The sequence below is a fragment of the Pseudoliparis swirei genome, chromosome 23 (assembly GCF_029220125.1).
Source record: "Pseudoliparis swirei isolate HS2019 ecotype Mariana Trench chromosome 23, NWPU_hadal_v1, whole genome shotgun sequence".
Classification (NCBI taxonomy): Eukaryota; Metazoa; Chordata; class Actinopteri; order Perciformes; family Liparidae; genus Pseudoliparis; species Pseudoliparis swirei.
In genome coordinates, this window is record NC_079410.1 from 19707789 (window position 1) to 19725330 (window position 17542).

Below are 17542 nucleotides of genomic sequence, written 5' to 3' on the forward strand. Positions count from 1 at the left end.
CACCTCACATGGGTCGAGGTTGCCCACAATACCCTTCCACGGCGGCCACAGGTCTCTCTCCATTCCATTGTGTCAATGGTTTCCAGCCTCCACTTTTCCCTAACAACGAGGAAGAGGTGATGGTTCCATCGGCACATGCCATGATCAGACGTTGTCGCAGAGTTTGGGCTGGTGCTCGCCAGTCTCTTCTCCGTTCAGCTCGGATGAAGGCTGTTGCGGACGTTCATCGCAGGGTCGCCCCCTCCTACAGTCCAGGCCAAAAGGTTTGGCTCTCTACCAAAGACTTACCACTCCATGTCGCCTCAAAGAAACTGGCTCCGAGATTTGTGGGTCCGCTTCCAGTGTCCAGAGTCATCAACCCGGCGTCACGCGCTTGCAACTCCCCAGGACCTTGAGAGTGCACCCAACGTTTCACGTTAGTAAAATCAAGCCGGTGTGTGAGAGCACACTTGTTCCCGCCTCCAAGCCCCCTCCACCGCCCCAGTTCTATGAAGGGGTGACGTTTCAAGGTCCGTAAACTACTGGAGGTCCGTAATAGGGAGGGCAAGCAATTCTGTAGACTGGAAGGGTTACGGTCCTGAGGCTAGAAGCTGGATAGCTGCTTCATTTATCGTAGACAAGACTCTTATCCACGACTTTTACAATCAGCCTGGGCCATCAGGAGTTGGCCCTAGAGGTACTGTTGTGCACCGACAGATATGCTAGAGAGGTTCAGGTCATTTATGTTCGCTTCCTGATTGTTTTCACCTGTCATCCCACCTGTCTCCTATGCTCATCAGTGTCAGCCCCGCCCCTGATTGGTCCCACCTGTGTCTTGTTACCATGTGCTTAAATTCCCCTGTCTCCCAGTGTTCCTTGTCAGTTCGTCTGGTCTTTTGCCATGATCAGGTCGGGTTATGTTGTGCTCTTGAAAAGTTTTTGATCCCTCACTACGTGAGCGCTTTCATTTTGTTCACTGCAGAACCGAAAAATAAAGTACTTACAAATACTTTATCTCTGTCTCCCGGGTCGTGCAATTGGGTCCTACTTCCTAAGTGTCTGAGTTCGTAACAGAGTTGGTTTTTGGGAAGAGTGTTGGGCTGTTTTATCTTGTCATATATTTTTCATTAATTGTCCTTCTTTGTTTGAATAAAATACTCGCTGCCTAGCAGTTTGTAAACTTTAGATTCGGTTGTCGAGCGTCTTGTTTGATAACCGTCCGACGAGAGACGGGGCATCGGTACCGGTAAAATTGGCCGTTACTCCTCTGAGGGCCACTAGCCAGCCAGGCCGGTTCTCGATGGACCCGTGTTCTCTCCGCGGCGCAGGTAGTCACCGCGCGGTGAAGCGATGCACCTGTGCGTCGCCGACGTGTTTTAGGCAGTTGTATGCACTTCTGTCCTTAAAGCACGTTTTTTCCCTCAATAAATAAAAGTTAAGCAAAACCCACACTTTACCCCCCCCCCCCTTCTCCCCCCACAAAAATAATAAACTGTGTCGCTTTTCTTTCCATCTCTCGGTGACTCGAGATATATATAAATGGATAAAGATATATATATATATATATAGATATAGATATATCTATATATATAGAGAGAGAGAGAGAGAGAGAGATTATCTTATTATCTACAATAACATATATTTACTTATTTATTTTAGAATATGTGCACAATATATATTTACTATATATATTGTTTTACTATATATATAATATATATATATATTTTAAAAAATGTGCAAATACATTTATCAAATATTTATTTTACTACAGGTCTCTACCATCCATTCTGCTGTGTCCCGTTTTTTTATACTGCAGTGGACTGCGACACACTTTTTGTCCAATCGCTGGCCGCCGAGGTCGACGGTCGTAGGAATCAACCAATGATATCGACGCGTTTCAGCGGAGGCGGGACGTCCGGTCACTGGTATAAACGAACCGAGGCCTCCCCATGCGGTTTTGATCTTCTGATTGACGCGTAGCTAACACCGACACGGTAAGAGTCCAATAATATGTTACATTGTTGTGATGAGAGAGCTCTCTAAACGTCCACTGGCCTCCAGGAAGTCTCACTTAAGTGTATTTCGACAAATTATCTCGTCTGAAACGAAACGGCTCCCTGCGTTGTTTCATTCAACTCAGCGTCGCTCAGCCACTCGCGTTTTGGGAGCTAGCATCCGTTAGCTTTGCCAGCCCGCTCACCTCCCTGGTATTTATCGTGTTCAGAGTGTGTAGTTAGACCGTTTAATATTCAGCGTAATATCTTTTAGAAGATAACTGCTCAGTTCTCAAGAGAAATGTATGGTGCCGGAAGTCCATTATCTAAATGACGTTAGTCTGCTGTCGTGTAGCGCGTTAGCTCGCCACGTTAGCCGTGGTTATGCAACACAATAGCTTCCCGGTGTTGTAAACCTCGCTGGTTTGGACGATTAGCGTCGGCTAAAGTAACGTTACACCCTGATGCTTCGGCTGACCGGTGCAGCGCGCGCTGCTGTTGTGTACATTTGTAGTATTTAGTTTACAAAGGCTGTAGTGTCGACGTATTTTAAAATGTGGACCGTCTCCGTAGCTAAACGAGCTAGCGGAGCTCATTCAATGGCCTCGCGTCGTTCAGTGGGGTTAGCGGACTGAAAGCATCGACGTCGGAGTTGGTTTAAGCTTCATTGTTACCGCTGTTTACCCACACCAATATTTTAACAATGCGTATCAACGCAACTTTTTCCACAACGATCTTATCTGAATGTACTTTAAAACACGCAAGAGTGGCAACAACAGCTGGGCACAGTTCAGAGCCCCCCTCCCTTTAAACCGAGCAGAAAGCGATCAGCCATTGTTGGAGACAACTGATGATTAAATGCAAAACCCTTTCTGTTTTTAGACGAGACACAATGGCAGAGAATGACGTTGACAACGAGCTGCTCGACTATGAAGAGGATGAAGAGCCCCAAGGAGCCCCAGAGACTGTCGCCCCAGCAGGAAAGAAGGAGGTGAAGGGCTCCTACGTCTCCATCCACAGCTCTGGCTTCAGAGATTTCCTGCTAAAACCAGAGCTCCTCCGCGCCATCATCGACTGTGGTTTTGAGCATCCGTCTGAAGGTGAGGGACATTTCATTCGTGTGAATGAGCTATTGTTTTTAAATGCCATGCCCCTTACTGTATACAAGTTACATGAACCGCCCATATGTATTTCATCAACGCAAATAACAATCTGCACACTGTTTTTAAAGCTTAAAATACGTGTTCTAATGATAAACACAAATACACCGGCTTAAAATGTTCTTGTGTTTGTTTTCTTTAGTTCAACATGAATGCATCCCGCAAGCTATCCTGGGCATGGACATCCTGTGCCAAGCCAAGTCTGGTATGGGCAAGACTGCAGTGTTTGTGCTGGCCACACTGCAACAGATTGAACCTGTTGATGGACAGGTCAGTACGCACAGTCAACACGCCAGGTCTATGTGTTGGATTAACTGAAGGAAACGTGTGAAAGACAGTATATTCAACTTCAAATTTGTGGCTGACCTTAAGAGAGCCCCCATTGAATAATATACACGAATGCATTAAACTGATGAGGTGCGTATCTGAATCTGCCTCTTCTTCTGTCCACCCCTCAAGGTGTCTGTATTAGTCATGTGCCACACGCGAGAGCTGGCCTTCCAAATCAGCAAGGAGTACGAGCGTTTCTCCAAGTACATGTCCTCGGTCAAGGCGGCCGTGTTCTTTGGTGGCATGGCCATAAAGAAGGACGAGGATGTCTTGAAGAAGAACTGCCCTCACATTGTGGTCGGAACGCCGGGCCGCATCCTCGCTCTCATCCGCAATAAGACCCTCGCCCTGAAGAACGTCAAGCACTTTGTCCTGGATGAATGCGACAAAATGTTGGAGCAGCTAGGTGATTTTTGGTTAAATGGGTCTTGATTGTCATTGATTCCGCTTTAGGGTATCTGTTTGTGCACCCCGTTTAATTCTGTATTAATTTGTATCCATCCAACCTCTCTGTGAACCAGACATGAGGCGTGACGTACAGGACATCTTCAAGATTACGCCCCATGAGAAGCAGGTCATGATGTTCAGTGCCACTCTGAGCAAGGAGATTCGACCAGTCTGCCGCAAATTCATGCAGGATGTAAGTGTTCGTCAGGATTTATCAGCACGTTTGAATATGACACGTTTTCCCACTTGCCGGTGACCCGAAACTCAACAACTTTACCCAACGTGTCCCTCTGGCGTCTTGTCCCATGCAGCCCATGGAAGTATTTGTGGACGACGAGACAAAGCTGACACTCCACGGCCTGCAACAATACTACTGCAAGCTGAAGGACAGCGAGAAGAACCGCAAGCTCTTTGACCTGCTTGACGTGTTGGAGTTCAACCAGGTAAAGCCACGCCTCTATTGCTCGGCGCACGGCCAGTAACCTATGGCATATTGCGTCTCTTGAATTGTTGCTCGTTATCATGTTTTTTAAAACATTGTGAAAAGGGATGCATGTTTTTTTGCTGGGGGTTGTGTGTCCGGCTGGCCAGTGGAGACGCAATAAGCCATTTTTGTACAAGAAACAAGATGCAACATTTAAATTGCCGTGCTTTTTATTGAGCTGCCACGCTGATTTTCCCGGTTCCCGCCTGCTCTCCAGTTGCGTAGCTGTACCCTTGAATAAAACCCGTATTTATAATGTATCCCATAACTCGATAACTTCCACTGTAATTCTAAAATCCCTGGCTCCAGGCTCTGACTGAACCCTCAGCAGCCGCATACTAACACCGTTGCGTCGCCTGTAGGTGGTGATCTTTGTCAAGTCGGTCCAGCGCTGCGTCGCTCTGGCCCAGCTTCTGGTGGAACAGAATTTCCCTGCAATCGCCATCCACAGGGGGATGGCTCAGGAGGAGAGGTGAGGCGAGACTCTCATGCACACACACAGCTCCACTGATATGCCCGCTCTCGTAAACATACGCTCCATTGAGCTCTGAATGTGGAGTATGTTTATGGAGCGCGGGGCCTCATCAGTTAACTCGACACATCGTTGCCTTCAAAGAAGGGAGCTGCAGTCCAGCGATGCCTCCAGCAGCTGTGTTGACGGCTCCTTTTACTCCACAGGCTGTCTCGCTATCAGCAGTTCAAGGACTTCCAACGGCGGATCCTGGTGGCCACCAACCTCTTTGGCCGAGGAATGGACATCGAGCGGGTCAACATCGTCTTCAACTACGACATGCCGGAAGATTCTGACACCTATTTGCACAGGGTGAGAACTGCAGATGGATATGCCGTCACTTGTTTTTGATTCTTCGTTGAGTGTTTGCATTCTGTGAAGTTGATTTAAAAGTTTTGTTTTTAATATTGTGGCGCCATAAACTGTACGTTATTTGTTTATTGTGTAATGTTATATTTGTTATGTGGCGCTCCACTCACTCTGGCCCTGTTCTGCACCCGTCAGGTCGCTCGTGCCGGTCGCTTTGGCACAAAAGGCCTGGCCATAACCTTTGTGTCGGACGAGACCGATGCCAAGACGCTGAACGACGTGCAGGACCGCTTCGAGGTCAACGTGGCCGAGCTGCCGGTCGAGATCGACATCTCCTCTTACAGTAAGCCCTCAGTGTAGAATCATTGTAATTTGTGGATAAATGGGCTGAAAGCACGATGCCGTCAAAACAGCGTTTTTAATCCAGGGCGATCTTTCCCGCTAAAGACGATGAGCTGCTGTAATCAAGCTTTTAGTCATCTTGGTGCTGCATGTAACTGATTCTCATTAAAATGGAAACCGCCCGCACACGTTGAACCTGAACCGTTGGCATCGGCTGTCTTTCAAGCGCTCATCTCGTGTCTCCTCTCTCCCGTTTAGTCGAGCAGTCCAGATGAGTCGTCCAGCCCAGCCCACGGCTCCTCTTCGGGGATCTTTGGAAGAGACGTGTTTCACCGTTGATTTGAAAGCTCTGCTCGTTCCCAATGTTCACCAAACCTTTATTTTTATTGTCAGTTATTTGGGGGAGGGGAGGGGTATGGTCCATTTTTATTTGTCTTTTACTGTTTGTTTGGCGGGGGGGTTGTTTTTGTTTTTTTGCTCAATGGAATTAAAACTTTTTATAAAATGCCATTTTTACTGTTGTGGTCTCTTGCGAGGCTTCGTCTCTCCTCCATATTCAGTCAATTTGGCAGGAAAACGTGTAGAAGTGATTTTTAGCCCTTTTTATTGTTCAAACTAGTTTGTATAGCAGGTTTGGTGTTTTGTCTTTTCCCCACTGCAACAATTGGTCTTTTTAAAATGACTTAAGTACAGTTTTGCCCCGCGTGGCAGCTCTATGAATTTTCACTTGAAATGCCTCCAATAAACAAAATCACTCGGAATCCTAGTGGTGCGTTAAGATTGTCGTTAGCACATCGTACAATGAAACACTTCAATGTCTGTTTAGGATCTAATCTCAAAACTACAATCAGATAATTGTACTGTACTTGTTTTGTGCTAATTAGCCAATGTACAGCTGGTAATGCTGTTGGCATAGTTGCTGGATAGTTTAGCAGTCAGATTATTTTGTGGGTCTCCACCACAATCCACATCGTTTGATGAAGCCGTAAACTTTTAGAACTGAACCGACCAGTTATAAAATGATCCGATTATACAAAGCCGAAACGCGTACGGCAATAAACATTAAGAACAATGGGTCCTTACCTCTGACTACGTCAGTGCTCGGGGCCCTAATGACAAATAAATTTTCTTTATATATAATATGGTTAAATAATTGTTTTGGGGCTGCTGCTTAGCCATGAGCCTTATCCTTGAGTCTTTTCTGCCTCTACCTGCTGATGTCACGATACCAACATAACTAGGGTACAATACCACAAATATATACAAACACTCCTGGTATATTTATCTATAATGGTAAATAAAACTTCAACTTTTCCAAGCTTTTTAAACACTTAAATGGCTTTAATATTAGCCTTAGTGTACAGCAAGATATTAATGAAATTTACTTGTTGCCCTCGTAGCATCGATTATACACGGCTGTCAGCCTTTTGTCCGTATCTGACCGATGATACATGGTTCCTTCCATAACAGAGCAATTGTAGTTACATAACTACAGATGTGTGTTTGAGGTGAAAGCCCCTTTGTCTTTTTAGTATCGATACACCGTGACGTTGCCGCAGTCGATGATGCGGCCTGACATCTAACCCCAACTCTCCAGTGAAGACGCTGCATCTTAACGCTGATTGGCCAAGACTCAACACGTCAAAGATGTTTTATTGCGAAGATCACCACATCACATTTTCTCCTCGTCTCACTATAATCTCAAACGGTTCAGTCTGAGGGCAACATGTCTTTATTTAAAATGCAAAATGAACTCATTCAAACCCAGCTTGTGCGAGACAGTTTACAACAAATATTCACGAGGAAAGCATGGACACGTTTCGTCATTTTTTATGAGACTTTTAAAAAGCATGACTTTATTATTGCAGATGTTAATGTACACGAGTAGACAATCATGCTTTCGAAATTGGCACTTAGCGCTCATAAAGGACCTGAACCCCGCTTTGTTCAGTCTAAACTAAACATGGACTACTTCAGTATAACTAAAAGGTTTGGCCCTCGATACAGCAGATAGAACTACAAAGGTAACGATGCATCTGTACATAGCTGCTCTATAGTGTCCTCTAACAAAACTAGACATACAGTACCAAAACCACAGCGTCTACAAAGGCAAATGACAACATGGTGAACCATTACAATACAACCGCATGTAAAGTTAGGCTAAAAAGATGTAACGCCTACTGTAGCCACGATGGTAGAAAATACAAATAGTTTCACAGCAAACTGAAGAGAAAGAAAAAAACGTCTACGCCCACTTTTCTTTTTTAATGGTACATCTTTGCAATGAGGAAACGGTCAAATGATTTAGAATAACTCATTAAAAATGTGTATTCAGTCCCTTCGTTGTAACCTTTCCATGAGGTCAAAGGTCGTGAATCCGCGCTGTCAAGTCCCAGTTAAGTAAGACGCATCATGGCAAACGGCTCTAGCAGAAAACTGAACACAGAATTCCCCTCGTAAGATGTCCCCAGGGAGGAGGTCGTTACTGAAGTCGAGGAGCTCCTCTCGGCCCCCCCGACATTTGACTTCGACTGGCCTTTGGCGGCATTCCTCAGAAGCCGCCGCCGCCACTGAAAACATGGAAGAGGCACAAACTCCCCGCGCTCGATTACAGGCCCGCGGTTCTGCCCCGCCGACTCACAAATTACATGTTGACGTCAGCGCGCTCCGCTTTTCTTTTTGCACATTTTTCAGAAGCGGCCGGTCTCCTCTCGCCGAGTGGCCGGTCAGGAATGGGGGCGGCCGACGTCTCGGCGCCAGAATCCCAGGCTCGTTCTTCTGGTGCTTGCTAAATGCCTCAGTTTCTCAAAGGCATGGGATGAGTCCAGCTGTGTAAACAACCATATTCACATGTTCCACACGGATGCGTACGAAGCCACGACCCCTCGGGTTCAACTATGGTTCCCCCCCCCCACGAGTACATAACTCCTCTTCTACCGTCGTCCATCATCAGATGCAGCTTCCTGACCTCCGTGACCTCCAAGGCGACCCTGGGTTCAAGCCCCCGGATCTGTGAGAGTCCTCTCGTGGCTGACAGCTCTCAGCTGTTTTGTGTGTGTGTGTTGTCTTCCCCCCCCCCCCCCTCTTACCATTCAGCCACACTGGTGCTCCAAACATAGCAGCTCCGCCCAGTCCCTGGTGGCGAGCCCGCCGTGTCATTTGCGTCTGTCTCAACAATAAATACCAGTGAATAAATACCATGAAGACTCCCGGGAGAGACAATCCGAGGTCACAGTTCCTTCGCCCGTCAAGTCTTCATTTGGTTCATCTGCGTTTATCGGACGCACCATTTCAGCATGTTTCATATTTGGCTCCAAAACAACGTCGAACCTGAGGCTCGGTGTGTGTGTGCGTGTGCGTGTCCTTGCTCCAGCGTCCCCAACTAAAGTCTCAAAGAGTTCAGGGGACATTTTTGGTGCATGGATGCACAAATGGCGGCGGGTTGCGTCCACCTTTTTGCGGAACGTTTTTGTCGCAGTCTGGCCAGGCCAGAAGCGACTCTGCATCTACACTAAAGCAGGGGGCGGGTCACTTTGCTCCCGTCAGATTCCTCCTCCTCCCCAAATCAAATCATCAGATGAGACGATTCGACTTGTTCACCCCGCTTGCGTCTACTTATAGAAACACTAAAAGGACAGCTATTCTATAAATGAGGGGGGGGGATGTCTTCAGTTTTATTGTGAGGGAGTGTAGGTCGGGTGTGGGAGGAGGAGGAGGAGGAGGAGGAGGAGGATGGAGGGGAGGGGAGGGTGGGGGGTGTGCGACACCCACTAGTCGATGAACTTGTGAGTGTCCCCGTAGAGCCACCGCTGAGGGGGCATGGCGGCCTCGTTGAGGTGGTTGCACTCGTCGCTGCACTTGCACGACTGGATGAACATGACGGCGCGGCTGAAGCGCTCGCCGTCCGGGCAGGCGAACGCCACGCTGGCGGTGCGCGTGCGACGCGGCGAGCAGCAGCGGCCGTCCCGGCACACGCCGCAGTAGTTGGGCCGGTACAGGCGGGTGCTCCTGCAGCCGGCGTAGGACAGGCGGTGGGGCTCGGGCGCCTTGTGGGTGCGGGAGCACTTCCTTCCTTTCTGCAGACGGGCGGAGAGAGAGGATTCAGTTGTGAGAGCAGTGCAACATTTGTCGTGCAGGTAAACATCTTTTGATCGGTTCCAGCTGAAATAGAATGACTCATCACTCGAGCACTTCGACTTGAAAAAAAACTGAAGTTGATGCAGTTCATCACAGAGACGGGGAACATCAGAGTTGAGGAGCGACACGTTAACGCCCACAGCAGCTCTGCAAACACCAGCGGCGAGAGTGTTTTGGAGGGCGAGAGAGCGACGCGGTGGGCGAAGAGAGTGCTCTTCAAATCGCAGAGAGCCGAGCGCCGCCGTGTCGTGGGCGAGCGCCAAACCCCCGCAGACCAAAACAAGGCTGGGTTCTTTGTCACGCCTGTGAAAAGTTTGGCGTTTGATGGAAATTAAGTTTTTGTTATGTTGGATTTTTTTGGGGGTGGGTTTACAAATACATTGGGATTCTAAAGATGGGGACTAAAGCGCGGCATCCGGTGCTATGGCTACTTCCTGCCTCAAAGCAGTTGCCAGGCACCCAGCAGAGACTCGGAAGTCAGCCCCACCCCTTGGTCAAGAAATAGTCCGGCAGGTGAACCCCCTTGTAAAAAATGGCGAAATGTCATTTTGTACACTTTAGGTTCAAACAAACCGCTTTCGTGCTTCCGAGGTGACGAGCTAGCAGTTTCCCCCCCCCGTTTCCATTCGTCGTGCTAAGCTAAGCTAAGCTAAGCTAACCAACCGTGGTCTTAAAGCGGCTCCGTCGCCGTCACCCTGCAGAGGAAGTTTCCCACACGGCAACAGAACCGCGAATAGAACCAATGGACCAGAAAAGGCTCCAGGGGGAGATCCAGGGGCGGGGCGTGGGCGGGGGGGGTATTAATACCAATCTGACCCCTTATGAACAATCCTTTGCTGAATCTACTCAGCATGGTGCCGTCTATCCATCCCTTTACAAATCCCGCCCTCCGCCACACACACAACACACACACACACACTCCGACTCACCTTGATGGGGATGGCCATGGATCTGCAGGGCCGGATGTTGCACAGGCGCGTCTCCTTGATCAGCTTACAACGGGCGTTGTCGTTGGTGACCCGGGAGGACACGGCCATGCCACAGCTCCGGGAACACTGGGACCAGGAAGTCGTCTGAACCGCGCACTGGTCGCCCACCTTCCGCCAGGCTGTGAGGGGATGAAACGGGAGAGGGCGCGTGAGAGGACAGTGGGCGAGGAGCGTCGGGAGAGTCGGAGGAAGAGGAGCGGACATCGGCAAAAGTAAAGCCGTGGGGTGGTGTGGGGGGGGAAGGGCCAGTGGGAGAGAGAGAGAGAGAGAGAGAGGGAAAGGAGAGGTCCGGAGATGCGAAGCACACTAGCTTCATTCAGGGCAACAGGCAACACTGACGCATAGAGAGGGCGATTACAGAGAGGGGAAAGCTGGGTGACAGAGGTATGTGCTGTGTGAGAGCACCTCTGGTGCGCAAGGAGCCAGTGGAAAACAAGCCTCACATAAATGCTGACACACACAAACACACACACGTAGATGCAGAGGAAAAGGCTCACAGTGAGGCCGTTTGTGTGTCAACACGAGCTAAAATGGCTAAAACGTAAACACGATGCTTTACTGCGCGGAGGAAACAGACGGGACCGTGAGGCGGCACGGCGGCACCCTCACCGGCCAGGTGCTTGTTTCCACGCGCCTTGGCCCACTTGCGCCCCACCTCCACCAGCTCGTTGCCCAGGGCGTCCTTCTCCCGCTTGGGTTTGTAGGGGTACAGCTCGCGGTAGTGTTTCGGGTAGGGCTTCGGGAAGGGGTAGGCCGGGTAGGGGATGAAGCGGTACTGCGGGTAGGCCGGCGGCTGGGGGCGGCGGCGGCGCTCCGGCGGCACGAGCGCGGTTCCCCCGTGGCAGCCGACGGTGAGGCAGCATTGGCCCGGCACCTTGACCAGCTGCGGCGCGGGGCAGGAGGGCGACGCCAGGGGCACGTTGCTGGGGCAGAGGGGCAGGCAGCCCACCGCGCCGTCGATGCAGGTGCACTGGTGTTTGCAGCCGGCGTGGAAATCCTCGCCGTTCTGGTAAATCCGCCCGTTGTACTCGCACGAGCGGCCCTCCGCCTTTGCTGAGGGGGAAAAAAGGAAGAAGACGAGGGCGGTTCGGTCAAAAGGAGGACGATTTTGTGTTCAGACGTCAAGTGTTGGTGAGACAGTTGAGTGACGGGAGGTGAAGATCAAACAGGAAGTGGCTCAGAAGAGGGCGGCGAGGGACAGCGTCTCCAGATTTATGAAGCGAGCTCTATTCTTAGATCCAAAAAGGAATTTGGACTCGTTTACAACGTCCTACCCTTTCGCCCTCCCGAGTGGGACTAGCCGTGCGACCCCCTCCCTCCACAGATACCTTCCCCTTTATATAGAAACACCCCCCAAATAAAACACGCATGAAAATAAAATACCGCTGCGCAGTTTGTGTACACACAGCACTGCTTGTACAAATCCCCGGAGTTGGCCGAGTTTCAGTCGCAGCTCGTGAAGGTGCTCAGTTTTTTTGGGGGTTTTAAAAAAAAGTGGCACGGGCTTCAAACCCAAACCCCCCCCCCCCCGCCCCCCTTATCAAAGAGAAACCCCAGCCGCTTGGATCGGAAGCCAGCATCCCCACCCTGAAGTTACACATCCCCTCGCTCAACCCCGAGCTAGACCCCAAAAACCCCGACGCCCAACCTAAACCCAACCCCCCCTCCTCTCTCTTCTGGGCCTTTTCCCACCACCACCGATGTGCTACCCACCCCTGCAGATGCCGTGGGTGCGGCCCACATCGTTGCCGTAGTTGCACTCCAGGCCCTTGTGGTGGTCGCAGGGTCGTCCCTCGTGGCAATCCTGGTTGAGCTGAGCGGCGCACACCTTGCAGCAGCCGCAGCCGTCCGGTACCGAGCTGACCCCGGGGGGACAGGAAGCGGGCCCCGCCGCCGGACACTCACACGCCACCGGGCAGCCGGCGGTCACCTACATGGGGGGGGGGGGGGACATAGCGAGCACTTTAGTTACCCATCGTCGGGGTTCCACGCGAGGGAGCACAGGAGCCGAGCGGGACAATAGTTTGACTCATGTTACGCAGATCACAGAAATTCCACAAAGTGTGCGAGGCTTAAACATTTGCTGAATACCCGGCACTGTCCCGAGCCCCGCAGGGATATCTGTGACCCTCTGTCGCCTTCCGCTTGGCATTCGCCGCGCGAGCCGGGATGAAAGGTACGGTCTCTGCCCCCAAAGTCCCACACACACACACACACACACGAGCCACTCCAACAACTCCAGGCAGGTATTCAGATCACAGGGAGCTGCCAGTCTGGCTGTCCACAGTCAGATCACCTGAAGGGATCCTTTCCCGACTCTGAACCCGGGCCAGCTCCCGGTAGGCCCGCCGTCAGGTGGCCCCTGTGTGTCCCCTGTGTGTGTGTGCGAGGAGGATGTGACATTACGCAATGCGCTGACAATGGCTGTCCATTTTGAGCGCTGTGTTGTTGGCTTTAACCCCGGTACTCGAAACATCCCCTCACTAAAAGCCCCACAACACTTGTAGTGTGCAGAGTATTTTTATCTCCCTCTGTATCCCTGTTGGTTAATATTACCGCGGTGTAATTATGGACGCACAGAGAGATGGAAGCTCATGTGCATATCAGTGTACAAGGGTGTTTTTTCTTCTTTTTTTAAGAACGTTTCATCAGTCTATTCAGATTTTAGTGAGGGTCTAAGCTGTGGACACGGAGGTGGAGCAATGGGAACACAGGGTGGGTGTAAAGTTAAGTACATATTGCTCAAGTGTACGTCTTACTCCACTTGATTTAATTTGACAGCTTCGGTTACCAACGGTACTTTATATAGATCACCGATTCACACACTAAACGCATAATGTTCCCTTATGAAGCACAATGAAGCATTATTACAGAATAAACTACCCAACATCACCTTGACAACAGTACAACAACCGTACAATTAAATACATGAATGCATCGGTTAACAATATTCCAAAAATATTACAACAACATTCACTTTATATTCAGTATGGGCACTACATTTAGACAATAATACTTTTTAAATAAGTGACATTCTCAGTGCAGGACTTTGAGTGTTTGTATAATACAGGATGTTTTCTGAGCACCCTGAACGTTACTTTGGCGCGGAACCCCTGAGACGTCCCTCAGGGACCTCCGGGGTTCCCCGAACCACCAGTTTGTGAGACGCCACATATTACCGCTGACATCAGTCGCGGAAGGATACGTTAAGTGTTAATTAATGCAGCTGTGCAGCTGACCGGCGGGTATCTCTCGACCATTATGTTGACACGGGGGCTTTAGGGACAGCGTGGAACTCGAATGCGCTCGCGCTGCTGTTGCACGTGAGACTTTATTCCCGCAGTGTTTACAAAGAGCGACAAACGGTGACGGAAAAATACATTTTTTACGCACTTACCAAGGCGACAGTCACCATTTGCAACACGGCGAATAATAGCAGTATCTCCATGTTGTCAGATGGTTCCCATAGAAGAGAAGATGTTTGAAAAAATAATAATAATAATTTAGATCACAGGAAAATAAATCCTCCACCGGCTCAGAAACAATAGCTTTTTGTCCACAGAGATTAAATCCGACACGCGCGACGGTCCCTGAATCTCTCTCATCACTTGGTACATTTTCATCGATCAAAGTTTGAGGCTTGAGTTTTATATCAGCGCCGTGCTTTTTAGGGAGACCACGCCCACCCGGACCCTCCTTCAACCAATTAGGAGGCAGGCGCGCAGCCAAGGTATCCCGACGAGGAGGGGAGGCGGAGGGCGGGGCTTGGAGCTCCAACACGGGAGAGCTGATGGTTCTGGGAGGAGGGGGCGTGGCCAAGCATGAATGCAGTCATTCATAAAAATTCAGAATTACTACATTCCAAAGAGGACCTGGCTTCTGGGTGTTTATTTATTTATGTTTGAGCGAAAATAATATTTTTGATGCTTTAAAGTCCGTTTCACACGCATTCCTCTGTCCCAGGCCGCTGCTTTGTGAAAAGTAAAATAAATATACACAGCTGCTAGCCTGTGCTACATTAATACTCCGGGACGGCCATGGCTGGGCATGGAAAACAGCTAGGAATTTCCTTATCCCCCCCCCCCCCCCCCTATTTTATAACAATACTTTTAGATGAGAGCTGGACAGATAGAGTACATGCATGCAGCTGGTTATGACTGCATGATTGAGTTATAGTGATGTGGATAATGATTATGATAATCACCCGCGCAATTAGTCGCTCTCTCTTCCTCCCTCCATACCTCCATATCCTGTCTTTAGCCCCCACATCCCTTTTACCTACTCGGTTCCCAGGCCACCTCTCTGCACACACACACACACACACACACATACGCACACACACACATACGCACACACACAGCTTTCCTTGTAAACAGATGATAATTTTGTCCACTTTGGTTTTGAAGTTGTTTTTTTTCATTGAAGAGTGCAGAGCGGACGTGAGCGCCGTCTGGATAATCTTCCCGACGTCCCCGCAGACACGCGCACAGGAAACCCGCCATCTGCACTAGCTGAGCTGGTGGCTGACGCACACATTGATACTCTGTGTGAGAGAGGCTTAAATACGTATTCCGCATCTACGCGCTCCCAGACCTTACATTAAGGTGTGTGGCCTGGAGAGGTTCCGTGAGAGAGGGATTGTGGGTGGGTAAACTGTTGTTTTTGCCAATGCAGTTTCCCTAAAATGTATCATTAAGCAGAGGGATGTCACGCGGTTATTTGTGCTAAGAGGGAACATGTCCCCCCCCCCCCCCTTTATCCTCTATAAATCAGCAACCATGCACTTCAGCAAATGGTCACATGATGGTGCGTTCAGTCCTCTTGTGCTGCACATTACACAACTGTGCGCACCTCTGGAAAGCATCCTCTTGATTGCATATCAGCAACACATTCCAAAGGCACTTGATGCACATGTACAAAAGCCCCCCCCCCCCCCCACACACACACACACCCCACACACACACACACACACATACACACACGCACACACACAGCTCTGTGCCTCTCTTGATGTTTGAGAAGCCCAGACAGTTGCTCAACAACACTAACCGCTGCCCTGAAGATGTTTTCAGAATCTTCTAACCACCTGGGTCTGTTGCTCAATAACAAATATTTTTCAACACAGTTTTCCAGTCGCAGCTTTCAGTTGTAAATGCTATTAAATAAAATAAATTATTGTATTTGTTTTATTTGTTTAATATATTGCTATTTGACAACATCAGCAACATCCTGATCCTAACGTTTGCTGATTAACACTTTACACAAAGCGCGGTTAAAGTTGAGGAACATCGTAAGTCTTGCAGGTCACAAACTAAAGTGTGAAATAAACGCAGATTCTGACCTGATGAGAAGAAAAGTCTGCAAAGGGATTTCGTCCCAATTGAATAACAGCCCATCAAACGACTGTTGAGATGGGTTTTTGTCATTCAGACTCCAACTTTGAGGATTCAGGAAATACCTTCAGAATAGCTGTTGTTAAGCAACGCTTTTTTATTTTTATTTTTTTTAATATCTATTTTTCAAGCTCAATCGTAATGATGATGATTGTGCTGACCCAAAGCACACGGCGTGTGCTGCGTATAGAATGTGCTCCCGGGCACACAGAGGCCCATACACAGGGAGCAAATATGAGGTATTCACCAAACTTCCATCCTCTTCCCACACAAACCGCTTCTCTCTGTCGGTGTGCGGAGGTGATGTAACGTGGCCCGTGTAAACAAGCCCGACATGGAGAGAGAAATAAGTTGTTGTTTTCTTCTCGTGTTGATCTTAAGGTTCCATTGACTCATCAAAGAGCGGTGTCCTTTTCCACTTTGGTCTCTCGGTGGCTTCCACCCTAGACATAATAAACAAACATGCAGGGTTTTCCAACACACCAGAGTGGAGGCTTTCATTAGCTCTCGGCGATGCTGTGGACACGTGGGAGATTTCCCCCCCCCGAGCGATGACCTTTACGGCCTCCCGAAAGCTGACGGCGAACGTGTCAACTCGCAACGGTTCGAAGTGACACAGGTCTGCTTTAGGAGCTCGCTGGAAAACCTCCCTGGCGCTACTATCAAAGAGCCATAGGTGATGGGGAGAAATGGGGAGGAATAGGGTGGGGGGGGACAGATAATAAAAACTGTCGGTGGAAAGACTGGGGGCTGAGGGTGTAAACCGCATGCATGGAACCAGGGAAATATTAGGCAGTGAGAAAAAATAAACAAAAAAACAAACAGGAAATAGATAGAACAAGAGAGGAGAGCGAGGTCGGTGGGACAAAAGCGGCTCGCTTTTCACATCGGATTCTTTTCATAGCACACAGAAAAGTGGCTTTGTGTGTCCATGAGGACAGGTGTGCAGTGTTTGTTTTGCCACACCTGCAGCGACACTTTATGTGCCATAAAAACACACGCACGCACATTATGAATATGTCTTGAATATATCTAATGTCATGGCAGTGTGCCTGAAGCTCTCTCTCTTCTGTCCACTGGCGGTAACATATCCCTCTGGACTCCTCCGATGAAAGGGGACAGGTGTCTTTGTTGTCACTTTGTGGGAGGGGGGGGGGGGGGGTCACACAAGAGGGGAAGGTTGTTGTAATTTGTCTTTGGTCTGACGTTTATGGGAGAGCGTGGGACGGCCTTTTAGTGTTTTCTCGTCCTACATTTAATCTCCGTGGGTGTCCTGTGTCCTGATGGTTAGGGTGCGCACCACAATAAGCACAATGTCTACTGTTCAATTTCTGTCTTTATCGCCAATAGATATTAAATTAAGGAAAGAAATTACCCCCAAAAAGAACTACGTCACTTCAGCCTTCCTCTGCAATAGAATACATGTCCATGAAAAAGTAACTGGTTCATAAAGCGTGCATTTAGCCA

General features: G+C 49.2%; 2 protein-coding genes across 2 annotated transcripts; one reads left to right on the forward strand and one right to left on the reverse strand.

The window, feature by feature from the left end:
• The first annotated feature begins 1887 nt into the window (after positions 1-1887).
• On the forward strand, positions 1888-6322 carry ddx39ab (DEAD (Asp-Glu-Ala-Asp) box polypeptide 39Ab). Its single transcript, XM_056406250.1, has 10 exons — positions 1888-1973; positions 2856-3073; positions 3276-3403; positions 3593-3869; positions 3985-4103; positions 4222-4353; positions 4757-4866; positions 5073-5217; positions 5410-5557; positions 5815-6322. The coding sequence occupies exons 2-10, from the start codon at positions 2866-2868 to the stop codon at positions 5829-5831; spliced, it is 1284 nt and encodes a 427-aa protein (XP_056262225.1). The 5' UTR covers positions 1888-1973; positions 2856-2865; the 3' UTR covers positions 5832-6322.
• A 2993-nt stretch (positions 6323-9315) lies between these two features.
• Positions 9316-14268, reverse strand: si:ch211-106h11.3 (CCN family member 1). The gene is made up of 5 exons (XM_056406251.1): positions 14080-14268; positions 12396-12612; positions 11292-11735; positions 10623-10801; positions 9316-9632 (listed from the first exon to the last, which is right to left on the reverse strand). The coding sequence occupies exons 1-5, from the start codon at positions 14128-14130 to the stop codon at positions 9327-9329; spliced, it is 1197 nt and encodes a 398-aa protein (XP_056262226.1). The 5' UTR covers positions 14131-14268; the 3' UTR covers positions 9316-9326.
• Between the last annotated feature and the right edge of the window lie 3274 nt (positions 14269-17542).